The following is a 14,006-nucleotide window of genomic DNA, read 5'->3' as shown; positions in this document are numbered from 1 at the left end:
GAGGACGTGGCGGCCTCCGGTCTCGGGTTTATGGAGGTTGGCGTCGTGGTTCGGGAGGACGTGGCGGCCTCTGATCTCGGGTTGATGGCGGTGACTCTGCTTCCTGCCATCGTCTGAGAGACGCTTCTCATTGACGTTGGCCGGGAGGTTGTTGGTTGTTGAGTCAGCCGTCCTGATGATTAAATATAGTTTTATTCATTATTCAGAGCAGTTCTACGGAAGCCTTAAACGGTCGTACATTCAAACAGTTTTTAATTATTCTGTTAATTCAGGATAACAAAAGTTGATTAATTGATTAATTTATCTCGTTATCTGGAGAAAACTAAAATATTTTTTTAATTTCTTGAGATAATAAAACACTCAAGAGCAAGACAAGAACAACACATCTCGTATGTTTGTGTATATACGACACTTTCCACAACACATTTAAATCTCCAGTTTGGTTCAAACGTTTACTTAACGTTATGTTATTTCATTTCCCATGACAGTTTTTTCCCAGTGACGTGCAGCTGCATCACCTTGACTCAGGGGACCGAGAGGAGCGTTGGCGGCGAGCGTCTTTGGTCCGATGTTTTCCTCCCGGGACGCGTCAGGAGGAGCTGTGGTGGTTCTGACGGGGTTGTTCTCCGGTCCAGAGCTTCTTGTTGAGGATCTTTTTGTCACTGTGGTAATAATTTCTGGGCCTTTTAGAAAGAGAACGTTAATCACAAACAGATTACAGAGAGAGCGGTTAAAGTAAAAACTTACTTATTTAAATAAATCTTTGTCTTAACATTAACATATTACACATCGTGGACTATCCTTAATGTGCTAGTGCTAACTAGCTAGACAGGACAAGGTATTACTGAGCTAATTAAACCTTAAAATGATATTATAAGACTGACTGGAAGACTGAAAAACCAGGGGAAACAGCTAGCTTAGCTCTGAACCACAAGTCCTGGAATATCTTGAAACACCTGGAAAATTTTAATTTTATTGTAGCGCCTTACTCAGATTACATTAGTTGTTGTGGTTCGTAATTGTTAATTATATCCAACGTTGGGCACGTTAATAAAAAATAGTTATTAGTTAAAGTTACTTCTCTTAAAAGTATCTGAATTACTATATGTGTGTATGAACTGTATGTAAAAGTAATTCGTTACTAGGGAAATTAACATTTGGTTTACTTTTAAATGCTTTAGCCTCAGTCTGTTAGCATGATATCATGACCTGAGACCCCTTAGCTTTAGCCTCAGGCGATAAAATTACAGTTTTTGTTGAGAGAACGATATACAACGCTTCAGTTTCCAGTTGGAAAGCTATGAACTTGTTTTTTTAGGTGGCTAAAAATACATTTTGATAATTATTTGAACTTAGGGAGAAACTATAATGAATCCAAACTAACTCAGAGTTCGGGGGTTCGGTTTAGACTTTGTTAAAGCTGCTTTCTGGATCTTTTTATGGATTAAAAACAACATTTCTGCCCAAGTGAGCCGACCTTCAGTCGCCCTCAGGAGACTGGCACTCTCCTCGCCGACACCCGGCCCTCCTCCCTCCTCTGAAGCCGAAGGTGTTGCTGCTGTGAAGGTGAACACAAAGACCTTCAGAAGTCAGACATTAATACATTCCTCTTCATCATTAAAGACCAGAATTAATCATGTTGCTGGTTTTTATTAAAGCTTCAGTGTTTAATTACAGCGTCCAGCGGAGAATTACCACTTTACATGTTTGCCTCAAATCTGGACTGAATCAGTTCCTCATCTCACCGTGCTCATCTGAAACCTCCTGTTGCTCTTCATCACCATCTTCCTCCTCTTCTTCCTCCTCCTCCTCTTCAGATGACTTTAAAGTTGGGGCACTGGGTGTGGTTGTTATTCTCTCAGATGGACTGATTTGTGGTTTTGCTGAAGTCGTGATGATTGAACCTGCACAGATTAAATTAATAAATAATAATATATAAATATTATTATTATATATGTACATCTACAGATAAAGTTAAGATGTACATTGCAGCTTTATTTCTATAGAATTTTTCTAAAGAGTATTTTTTGCTTTTAATCTAAACTTTTTTAAATCGATTTTACCTTTTTTTCAATCATAATTATTATTTCCGTAAGAAAAATAGCTTAAACTATTCCAAATAAAATAAAATGTAAATCTTTTAACAGATCACAGAAAGAAAAAGAAAAATTAAGATCATTTGATAGATTTACAGCATTAACTTCCTGTGAACACTTTGTGTGTATAACACAAATTAAAGGCGTGTGTAGATGAAACATGAAAAATAATAATGTCTCATTCTTAATAATTTGGGTATTTGCTTTGCTTCCACTGTTTCAGCCTTTCAATAAACTTTGATTGATATCCTTCAATGTCCCCAGACTGTTGCAGATTTCTTGTTATTTTAATTTTGTAATATGTTTGTGTTTTGGTAAATTTAGAATCTTTTTCATATGTTTATGAGTTTAAATGTAATGTCAAAAGTAAAAAGTTCATAATAAATTAAGCTAACGTAAAACATTTTCCTCATTAAAACAAATATGAGGAACATTTCCTAATCACCTTCCTCAGAGGACTCCTCCAAACTGGTCGGTTCTCTGGGAGTTGTAGTCCTCAGAAAACTTGTAGTCCGAGTCGAAGCTGTTGAAGACGTCTCCGTGTTTCCGAAGCTGGATGAGGAGAGTTCGGTCGGCTTGGATTCTCCTTCACTCGCTGTTTCTCCATCAAATAAAACCGAATCTGGAGCCAAGAATTCAACAAGTGTTTAATATGTCTGTGAGCTGATGTGTGAGAGTATATCTTATGGAAATATAAATAAAACCTTTTATATCATAGACTCATGCTAACGGACTTAAAATACAATTGTGTTATTTGAGTTTTACCTCACAAATGTTTCTCACAACATCAGTTTTTTTAATTCTGTTCAAAATACAACTGAAACACTGCAGTTGGATCTCCAAATAAACAATTTTGCAACTTGGATGTGATCTTTTAATTACAAACCTAATTGCTGTTATCCGAGAAAACTTAAGTCTAGTCAAAATATCTTTAAAATGGAGTCAATGAGGCACGAAACGTTGTGTTTTACATATCGTTGAGCTCTTTGACCAACTTTATGTAAGCGCTCAAAACAACTAAAATATTATAATTATTTTAATTGTGGGACATTTTAGTGTTTTACAGATTTATTTGTTGGGACACTCAGCTTGAAACCAGGACGTCTGGTCACCGTAGTTACACCTGTTCACAATTTTTGGTGCATAAGTCGACTTATCTTTGTGTTTTTACTGTAATAAATTAATATTGACCTAAAACGTGATGTTATAAATGCTGATCTGTAACAGTTGCAAAAGCTGAGCGTCATAAAGATCTTAAACTGACGCAGTAACGTCAGTTACACAACTGTATCTAATGTGGCTAACATTAGCTTCCATAAGATAAAGTAAAACTGTAGCAGCAGCTGTGTTTTAAATTGTTTCATCGCTTATTAATTCAACTTTTCATTTGTAGTTGTTTGTTTTATTTTTTGTTTTAAATAAAATAAAATAGTATTTTTCTGCCTTTTTCAAGTAAATCTTATTTTTATTTCTTTCCTCCTTTTTTCTGTTTATTTGAAACAAACCAAACATTAAAACGCTTCATTTTCTTTTAAAGGTTTTTATGAATTGAACATTGAGTGAATCACTGTTACAGGAATTATGTGAATAAAAGACACCAACTGTTATATTTAAGACTGTGAGTACGTTCCTGTTATCAATCGAGACGGAGAGTATTATTGGCTCACCGGGGCCGATCGCTGAAGGGTTGTGGGTCATCTGATCTTTATTTATCTCTTCCAGCTCGAGTGCTTCCTCCGTCGCTGCCTCATTCAAATCTGTAAAAGCGGCGACGAATAAAAAAAAAAAACGCGTCAGGAAACGTCTGAGCCAACGGTGAGTCACCGAACAGCAGGAGACGAACAGCGGGGGAAATTATTTCTGGTGTTTTGGAAGCTGCCAAAAAAAACGTCAGCTCGAGCCAAATGTAATTATGAGCAGCTTGCAAAAACACAAGTTTGCCAGAAAAGTACTTGAGGGAGGATCACATTAAGAACATACAGATGGAAAACGAGAGGCTGAGTAATGCAACTGTTTTACTTTGAGAGATGAGACTCGCTTCTTCCTCTTCAACCTCCTCTGCACCACCTTCGCCTTCCTCAAACTCCTCTGGAAACACAAACCAGAGAACAATTAACAAACATGGACGCTGATACGTTTCCAGAGAATAAAACCTCTAATAATAAAGTATCTCAGTGGTTTTTATTGCCCGTTTTAGCTCCTTCCAGTCAGCTTCTTTAGCATCAAGTCCATCTGGAAATTGTTTATAACCATTTAAAGATCACACCCTCAGTTATATTGTTCCCATATTTAACGATTTTTGACAAAATACATTCACAAAAACTTCACCCGTCAATCAGTCTTTTAGCCAGGGAGCACAGAGCGAAGATTCATTAGTTAGCTCACTGATTACTGTACAAACACACAACTTCATCAGTGATTTGGGTGAAACTGGATCATATTTTATGGAGAGAATATTGTCTGGTTTTCTCTTTGACGTCCACCGGCTGCTAACTGCTAACTGCTAATGTAGCTGCCTTTAGCGGTAGCAACCGAACGGGGCTCAGCAGCCTCCCAGTGAACACAAACTCCGATGACAGCGGTACTGAGGTGATTTTATAGTTTCCAGATGGACTTGTTGCTTAAAGAAGCTAACTGTCGCCAACAGTAAAGTTAGATGCTGTTAGCTGGTTAGCTCGTGCAGCTTTTCTCTTATTTTTGTTCGCATCTGTGGTTTGTACCCACTGAGTTCTTGGATTCACCAGTGTTTTCTTATTTTTGCTCGGTGTGTGTTCAGACCACTTCAGATTGAATATGTTCATATGGCTCTCGCCCGTTATCTCTCTGAAATGAGGGAACACCTGCAGGAACCACTCAAACTGGACCCCGCTATCTTCAAGTCGCCCAGGTTCTGACCTCTGCTCGTCCCTGTGTTAAACCTGTGACTCATGGGCCAATTACAGAGCGTACCGGCGGTCGTCAAGAGTAGGGGCGGGCCCGGCGGTGGGGTGGCGAGGTCATGGTCCATCCTTGTGGTGTCGCTCTGGTTATCCACTCTGCCAGTCATTAGCGGGTCAATCTCTGCCGGACAGACAGAATAACAGTCAAACCCAAAGACACACACTGATCATTGAAAGCTGCTTCTTCAGCCATTATAAACCATCTAATATCAGTCCGACCACAAGCAGGTGTTTTACCTGCTGACAGGAGCGAAGAGTTGGAGATCTGGAAGCTCTCAGAGTCATTTCCTGCTGAGAGAACATCTGGAAGGAAGACCGACCGGATTAAACCAACAGATACCGCATCAATTCAGTCTCCATATAGATTAATATACTCCAAACAGTCAGCTTTAGCTTCAGTCTGAGCCACATTTTTTACCATCTCACTTGTTTAACTCTTGGTGCTTTTTTAAATCTAGATCTTTAACCGGATTGAAGGATTTAACTCATCAGACGTCTGGATCTTAAGTTATCAGACTGTCTGACAGGCCTCCAACCGGCTCCTCCACTTTAATAAACTCATCCACCTCAACTTCTCCTGGTTCTCTCCGACCGGCTAAGCTGGAGCAGAACGTCTATATTTGGACCTGACGGATCAAAGACACTCTGTACAATCTTTGATTTTTGTTTTTCCAGCTGTGCGTGGGCAGGAAGCCAAGGGATTAAACTCCAAGAGGTCATTGTTTTAATTGGCCGAGGGCCACAGAGGTGTGACTCAGCCTCCTGCGCTCCGGTCCAATCAATCGCTGACCCCGCTCACAAACTGACGCACTGTCTGGAGAGAGCTGACGCTGACATTTTGGTAGTCGTGTCCTCTCAAAAGCTCCCTGACTCTGCGTCATTCGATCATAAGTTTCAGACCGACGGGCGCTGACGTCACTCGGACTCACCTCTGAAGAGTTCGGCGGTCTCCACGGTGCCACCGAGCACATCTGAAACACAGAATCAGACTAATGAGATTCAGTCTGCTGCTGGACTGAGAGAGAAAGTTAATGATCCAACTGCTGCTAACAGAAACAACATGATCACATCATTACTTCACTCTTTAGTCTTCAGACTGAATATGTTTAGAGATTGACTTTTAAGTTTTTACTGATTACTTTTCCCCCAACTATATCGGATACTGTAGGTGCCGGCTCTGAGTTTTAGATCCAGGGCTGGTTGAAATTTTATTTTAAAACTTTATTTTTTGTAAAATGTCTGACTGTCAACAGCCATAAAAGAATACATTTTTACCAGTTTTTTTTTAACAAATCCTTTAAAATATTGATATTTAATACAGTAAAATATCTAATAGATGTCCGCATGAAACATGAAAAGTTGATTACTTACATTACATACAGACAAAGTGAAGTAAAATAAACATAATTTTTTTTATTTTGGGTGTTTTCTTTCCATTAGTTTGAAAGAAAACGTGTTATACAAGCAAAACAACCCACAATCTCCAAACTGACCACTGCATAAACAATGTTTCTATTGCACAGAGGCTGCTGTCTGCTGGTCCCTGGAGGAAGTTACCTGTGTGATTTGTGGCGAAGCAGGACGATTCGGCGAGGCCTCTCAGGGTCGAGTTGTAGGAGCTCTGAGTCACACAGTCGATGGCGGCCCGGTCACACTCACAGAACCTCTGCTGACACCAATCGCCACCGTCTCCGAGACAACAGAAAGACCTATTTATTTAGGACACTTTTATTTCCTCTGGCGTGATAGCAGCAGGACACGTTTACCTTTATAAAACCTACAGATACAGTAAATCTTACTCTCATTAAAGCAATAATTCAAGTTTCTGTGAAATATTTTCTTTCTTCAGACGAGTGGAGAAGAGTGGTCGTGATTTCACTCTCAGCTAAGAAAGTCAATGAACATATTTTCCAGCTCCTTTAAACCGTCTCACCACAGCTGGTGTTTTCTGCCGGACAGGTGAAGTTATCCGGGAGCGGAGGCAGCTGCTGCCTGCAGGGGGCAACGTTCTGGTAACACAACCTGTGAGTCTCACAGCAGCTACAGCAAAGAAGAAATGAGAGATACTTTAGACTTTTACCAGAAGATGGCGCTGAAATACAGACTGTTTATGTACATAGTATATCTCTCACTTTCTATCGCCCCCTGGTGGCTGACGGCAGTATAGGCCAAAGCTTTAATATAATTTAAACAGAATTGTACAGTTATGATCGGGGAAATTAGCTCTAGAGACTAAAAGGCTGTAAACATGTTTATTTCTGCTGTAAAGTTAATATGAGGCCTTATGGAGAGTCACTGCTTTTTTTTAAAATCTATTTCTGCGTTGAAAAGATGAGAAAAATGTGACTTTTATCTTTGCCAGCTAGTTACATCTGAAACCTGATGTTAACAGCCTCTAGTGGCCGTTAGAGGAACTGCAGCTTTTTTGTTTAAAGCAGTGATTCTGAACCTTTTCAGCTCATCATCCTTTAAAACAAAGTGAGTTCTTTTTGCAAACATTTGCACAATATTGGTTTTTGGTTCTATAATTATCCAGAAATCACAAGAAAATGAAAATATTAGAGCGAAGCCTGAAAAAACAGAATTTCCTGTTGCTGTTGATCTGTCATCCCTCACATTATTAAATTAATAAAATATGTTTTGTAACCAATAACTCTCCTGTGTTTTAAAACCTCGCTATCCAGCTGCTTGTTGAATGTCTTTCTGCCTATTTGCCCGAACCTGCCTGCTGCCTCCAGCCTCTGGACTCATTTAAAGCCGACATGCAGTATTTTACATTCAACAGCTGCTTCAGTCTTTACTCACGCGTCCAGAGGATCTACGGGGTTTCCAGCGGCTGCGTATCTGCAGGAGCAGCCATAATCTTCCAGGTCTCGTGGACAAAGCCCCGTCTCGCAGCGGAGCTTCAGAGCAAAATTCAGCAGCGAGGGGAAATTATCGAAGACCGAGTGGAGCCACGTGAACCGAAGGCCGAGACAGTCTGAGAAGAAGAGGAGGGAAACACACAGAGGCCATCAGAGGAACAAACCTCAACAACTCCATTTCCTCCATCTTGCAGTGGGAGCGATTTAATCAGATAATCCTGCCAGCAGGTTCCAATAACCCGAGTCCAGAGGAGCATGCAGGCCGGAGATTTATTTAGGCCACATGCTCTCCACAGGCCAGATGTACCCACAGTGCCGATTGGGACTAAAGGTCCCCGAGAACGTCACAGAGTCCACCTTCATGTTAACGGCACAAAGAGGCTGACGGAGGAAACAAGGTTTCAGTCTGCAGACACACCGACCCAATCAGATTGATTTCATTCACACGGTTATTGTGTTCAAATTTACTTTTGATTTTCTGAACAACTGACACTTCTTAAGCCCTGCCCCTTTTTGCTCTGTGCTCCAATAACAGTTGAGCAAGCCTCAGTCAATTTCCTCCTTTCCTGTACTGAGATATGCTATATGCTAGGCTAACCTATGTAAATAAGACAACCACATTTTGAAGATGGTTAAAAGATAAAAGCAACAGTAAGTGAGCTGATGTTTGTAAAATGCTAGCTAATTAAGATTCAAGATTCAAGAAGCTTTATTTATCCCGAGGGAATAAATTAATTAACTAGCTAAATTTATCCTACAGTCTGTTCCCTAAAGAAATCTCATATAATGAGTGAAAGTTCTTCTGTTGTCCTAATATTCAATTCACAGTTTTTAAGAAAAACTCTTTGATTTACAGATTATTGTTGTATTGATTCCTTCTGTGAGCTCTACAACACCAAACTCTTGCCCTACGTATGTATAATATGTTATTTAAAAACAATAACAGACAATTTCTGCCTCTTTTTTAGGAGGCAGGAGTGACACTTTCTTTATCCTCAACATTTGTTATGTTCTCAGAATGATGAAGACAGAAACGAGATGAAACATTTTTCCCACATCAAGAACAGATTTTATCTCAAGTCGTTTGAGCGAGCGTGTCCCCAAACCCCTGCTAGAGTTGGTCTAACCCCCAATGTTTTTACATCGTTTGCTGTCTATTCATTTGTATTTAAAGACATATTATATATTTATATAACAAAGATCAGCATAAAGTTTAGATAATAAATATAAACAGATGATATTTATATGAACACATACTGACCCTTTAAACTCTTTTCAATCACCAACTTTAATCAGCTGATTCATTAATTAATAATAATCAAGGCTCTGAGTTTCACAACGGTTCATCCTCACCGGTCACATGATCTTCGTTCTGGTTGCCGCCCTCTGGGTCCGGGCAGAAGATGGAGCCGGCAGAAAGTGCTGAAGATGAAGATAATTAATTATAATGATGAAAAACTGATTAACATTTAACACATCAGTAAACCATCATATTACATAATGTCACTGATTAATACACCTTTAACTTCAGTTTCAATAACTAAATCAGGAGTTTTTATAATATTAATAACTTTAATGGCTTTTGGTCAATTTGTGTGTTTTTGGGAACTCACCATTTGGAACAGCAGATAGCATGAAAATCCATATCAGAAACATGACTTGAACCTGCATTCAGAGGGGGAACGGTTCAGTTTTAACTCTCAGAGCTCCCGCCAAACGACTGGTTCTGTGTCTCTTAATGGCTTCAAACCGCTCGGCCCACCTGCAGCTTAAAGTGCGTCATCAATGTAATTCAAGCACCGAACCCGTTTCAGTACGAGCAAGAGGAAGTTATCGCTCTGAGGTCAGCGCAGAGGTCGACTGAGGTAAGAGATATAAAAACATCAATATAAATGTGTTCATTGCCACCAATTATTCAATTTATAGTTAGAAAGTTTGTTTCAGTGATATAAACACAGTGTTCTTAAACACATAAACACATAGCAAGCTTAATGTTGAGAAAGCAGCACTTAAATGTCCGTGTTATAAAGAATAAAACAGAATTAGGGTTTTGTTGTGTTTGGGGTAGAGGTCTTAATAATCCAACTGTTTACAATCAATAACAGCCAATATTATCTCTTCCCTCGTGGTTCCAACTTAGAAATAAGTTAATAAAAGTTAAAATATTGTATTCCTCATTGGTCTCTGGACCCCATGAAAACAACTGGAAACATCTGCCACAACCAGCAGAGCAACATTAGCATTATTCTCTCTTCTATTAGCTCTGTTTTTGGTCTCCTCCAGCTCCTCTTTAGCTGCTGAATTCTCCATTTTGCTGCTGAGCGAGTCGCATACAGTTGATTTATCTGAGTTTCTTTTGTATGAAAACATATGAAATACAGAATCACAGAGCAACAACAAAGATAAATAACTCACAAAACTTTAAAGAAGGTTGAGAAGATCTTACCATATTAGACGTTTCTTCATTGACTGACGGTCAGTGTTGATCTCATTGTAATGAACCAGCAGCCTCTTTAGAGCTGTTGTCGTCTTGTTTCCTGACAGAATAAGCTCTCAGCTGCACTAACTGTGTTTATCAGCCTACCTGAGGAGGCGATGGGGGGGGGCAGCCCCTTCGCTCCAGGTCTTATTGGCTATCAGGTGACACCTGAGCAGGAGCTTATCATGGTTCCTGTGCAGGTATTTGAGGCTTTAACGGAGGTGGGGTACTAATGGGGGGGGGACCCACAGAGTGGTCTTTGTCCCACAAAGGGGAGGTTGGATCTGTGACCCCAGGGGCGACCCTGGTCTTATCTGATCCTGCCAGGAGTTCAGATCAATGACGACCAGAAGAGGAGCAGTGTGGGGGGGACTGATAGGGAGGTATTGTATGGGACAGGTGCATCTGTGGGGGAGGGTGGCCCAGATATTTCTAATGTCACGTTACAGACAGAAAGTGGATACAATTACAGAAACAGTACCGAAGTCATGACAAATTTGGTGGAAAATTGTAATTTCTTTGAATGTTGGAGGTGTAATTCTTATACTTTTTAGTAAATATTCTCGTCCTACAATAATAAACTACTGGTTTTAAATTAAAGTCATGCTGCAATGCGCCGACTCTCACACTGGAGTCGGACTTTAGGCCCTTCAGCACCTACTGATCCACTAGAGGATACCATATCAGTGTCTTGAACTTACAATCTTTTCCTAAACTTTTTGTTACTGAAGCTAACCAAAATGTGAACGTTTCACAGTGTTAACCATGCAAGCTTTATTTTGAAAGTCTAACCGGATGTTGCATATTGATTAACTCGAACTCCTCGCGCAGGAGAATGCGGTTCGAGTCCCGTGTGAAACTAGAAGTTGATTTCTGTTGAGTGAGTGTTGTGGAGAGATCGATCGGGGCCGCTGAGAAAATGAACCAACTTTGTTTTATTGAATGGACAAAAAAAAGATGATTTATACTCTTTGTAGAGATGTTTGATATTAAATATGATTTTCATAAATAGTTGCAGACATTCAGTCAACATGTAAACAGTCTCTACACACAAACTCCAGATATCCAAATTCAGGTTTCGGTATTTCTGGCCCTAATAACTACATTATATCACTGTATGGATGATTATGATTAACAGTGATAAATATGAAAATGTTCATTATTGTTCAACAACTTTGTTCCACCAGCTGCAGTTTGTAGTTTCAGTCACTCCTTGTGAGGATGAACAGCTCTTTGTTTCCCTCGTCTTCCTCTCTGTCACAGTTTATTGCACATCTTTGTCAGGCATCTTTGTTTGAGATCTGTGGAGAGAGGACAGGGGGTTACAGCCACGAGATCATCTCTTCAACAACAAGATCAGATCAACATTTCAGGTTGTTTCAGCCACAGTTTTAAAACTTTTAATAATCAGTTGCTGCACAATTTTACTCTCTGCTGACTCCGAACCTAATCAGTTGCTGCTGAAATGATGTGGAAGATATTGTAGTTCAGAAATAAACCCAGAAGCTTTAACATCCTCTAATGCAGTGATTCCCAGCCAGCGGGTACGTGGACGGATTGTAGAGCAGCTCAACTAATCTCACTGAATTTATATTAATCATTCAAACTTTCACCATTTATCAATCTCAACTCTACAGTACACGCGTTTATGAGGGTGAAGTACTTACTTACTTGAAGTACAAAACCTACTTATTTAAGTAGGTTTTGTGGCTAAAGCTAACCAATTTAGCTCACAATGTTAAACACACAAGCTTTATTTTAAAAGTCTAACTGGACATTTATTCTTCACCGCTAATCCACTAGCGGATACCGACATGTTTGAACTACATGATTATTTATGTTACTTGGAACAGAGGTAAATATTATGGATGAGCATGTACAACATTATCTGTATCTATTCAGCCCAATAAATGATCTGTATCTGTGGCTGTACTGTGAGGGGGCGGGGCTAACCTGACGTTTTAAGGGTTAATTGATCCGGGTTGATCAGAAGTTGCTACAGAACTGAGCTTCAGAGCAACTATTTACAGAAGAATAAAAGTTTTTGAAGCTCAAATATTCTCTCAGTGTAAGTGTTTATTTAACATTTATGTTATCGAATTAAAAACTTCAGACAAGTTCTGCGATCTCTGACTCCTTTCAAGTTTTCAAACGCTGCTTAATCGTCAATTTCAAATCGAGTCTAAAAATACACACGAGGGCTAATTAGAGCCGGAGGGTGGACTGACGTGACACCGTGTGAGTCCTCGGTCAGGGCCACGGCGGCGGGATCAGCGCTGGATGATCGGCGTGTCAGAAGCTGTGAGAGAGGCGGCTCTCTCCGCGACCTCTCGAGCCCATTAGCTCAGAGGATTGGCGGTCGGAGGCTCCTGCAGAGCTGCTGCTCTAATGAGCTCTGGTACCGAATCCTGGCAACACGGCGGACACATCCTCATCAGTGCAGGTGAAGGATGAAGCTCCCCAATTATTTCTGATTCTCACTCTCACGGCGGTTTGTAGCCGACTGTGTTTTATAAGCACCAACATGACTTCCACTTTTAAAAAAATTAGCATCCCTCAAAAGTTATTTTATGGTTTTAAAAAACAAATTATCCTGAGTGTTGAACACATGTCTCACTGGAGGACGTCGTTTTCTGTCTGTTTGTCTGCAGAATATCTCTAAAACTAGTTCATAGGTTTCAGTGAAATGTGGAAATGTTATTCTTACAGATTATCCAGATATAAGAGAATATCAGTGAGCTTTAGAGGTGCTGGTGGGCTGATTTAACCTTAACACTTACATTCACCACAGAACAATGAGAGCATTTATTGTTTGTTTTTCTCTGTTTTGCTTTTACTATCTTTTTAATAAATGATTGTGTTTATTCATGCTGATCTATTTAATTTCACACAACAGTAGATGAAACCAGCCTCAGAATCACAAATCCTTCCTCTAAAGATATTGATGAGGTGATTTTGGTTGTAGTTATTAATTTAATTATTAATCAGATTTCCAAATTGAGTTAAGAGAATGAACCAATCAATTATTGGCCATTGTTTCCATTATTTAAGATTGGACCCCCGAGTATCTTCATTGTTAATTAAAGTCATTATTTATAATCTTTTGATAATCAAATTTGATAGCCAAAATTTAGTTGATTGCACCAACACAATTCAAGAAACAATATTTACAAAAATGTGAAGGACAGTATGTAAATGTACAAGCTGCTGTTGTTGTCACCATTTCGTGTTGTGTGTTTCAATAAAAGCAGATTATTAATGTTTAACCCTAAAAATGACACAAACAAACGTGAATAATCTAATATCTGAGTTCTGAGCAGCTTTGACTCAATGCGGCTCGTCTCCGAGGTTCCTGAGAGGCTCATTGATCTGTGAAATCTCAATAAAGCTTCACTTCAAAAACCAGGAGCGACTCCGGCTGGCAGGTGACGATGATGAGGACGAGCTCGGACAGAGTCGCTACCTTCGTCGCCTTGGCTGCTATCGATCGATCGTGAGCTTCCTCCGCAGTGCACTTACTTCTGGAGAAGGAGACTCTCCTGACCCGCCGGCACACTTCAGACGTGTGTTTTTCATACCAGACGTGGCTGTCATCGCAGTATCTGAAAGACAAAGACACAACTGTAAA

General features: G+C 39.8%; 2 protein-coding genes across 2 annotated transcripts in view; both read right to left on the bottom strand.

Moving 5' to 3' along the window:
• LOC118334410 (mucin-17-like) overlaps positions 1-11,060 on the bottom strand; it is a 12,829-nt gene extending 1,769 nt beyond the window's left edge. The window contains exons 1-15 of the mRNA XM_035670311.1: positions 11,006-11,060; positions 9,253-9,321; positions 7,841-8,015; positions 6,969-7,075; positions 6,593-6,724; positions 5,965-6,006; positions 5,273-5,338; positions 5,046-5,156; positions 4,116-4,184; positions 3,764-3,853; positions 2,542-2,718; positions 1,746-1,904; positions 1,478-1,558; positions 519-683; positions 15-172 (exon numbers count right to left, since the gene is read on the bottom strand). Of these exons, the coding sequence (XP_035526204.1) occupies positions 15-172; positions 519-683; positions 1,478-1,558; positions 1,746-1,904; positions 2,542-2,718; positions 3,764-3,853; positions 4,116-4,184; positions 5,046-5,156; positions 5,273-5,338; positions 5,965-6,006; positions 6,593-6,724; positions 6,969-7,075; positions 7,841-8,015; positions 9,253-9,321; positions 11,006-11,060 (1,656 nt within the window). The remainder of the gene's footprint in view (positions 1-14; positions 173-518; positions 684-1,477; positions 1,559-1,745; positions 1,905-2,541; positions 2,719-3,763; positions 3,854-4,115; positions 4,185-5,045; positions 5,157-5,272; positions 5,339-5,964; positions 6,007-6,592; positions 6,725-6,968; positions 7,076-7,840; positions 8,016-9,252; positions 9,322-11,005) is intronic.
• A 525-nt stretch (positions 11,061-11,585) lies between these two features.
• LOC118334409 (HERV-H LTR-associating protein 1) overlaps positions 11,586-14,006 on the bottom strand; it is an 11,266-nt gene continuing 8,845 nt past the window's right edge. The window contains exons 13-14 of the mRNA XM_035670310.1: positions 13,898-13,980; positions 11,586-11,679 (exon numbers count right to left, since the gene is read on the bottom strand). Coding sequence (XP_035526203.1) covers positions 11,636-11,679; positions 13,898-13,980 — 127 coding nt within the window. The 3' untranslated portion in view covers positions 11,586-11,635. The remainder of the gene's footprint in view (positions 11,680-13,897; positions 13,981-14,006) is intronic.

The sequence above is a fragment of the Morone saxatilis genome, unplaced genomic scaffold (assembly GCF_004916995.1).
Source record: "Morone saxatilis isolate NCDOM2014 unplaced genomic scaffold, NCSU_SB_2.0 Contig23, whole genome shotgun sequence".
NCBI lineage: Eukaryota > Metazoa > Chordata > Actinopteri > Moronidae > Morone > Morone saxatilis.
Note: the sequence above shows the minus strand (reverse complement) of the source record. Positions and strands in the feature narration are given on the sequence as shown.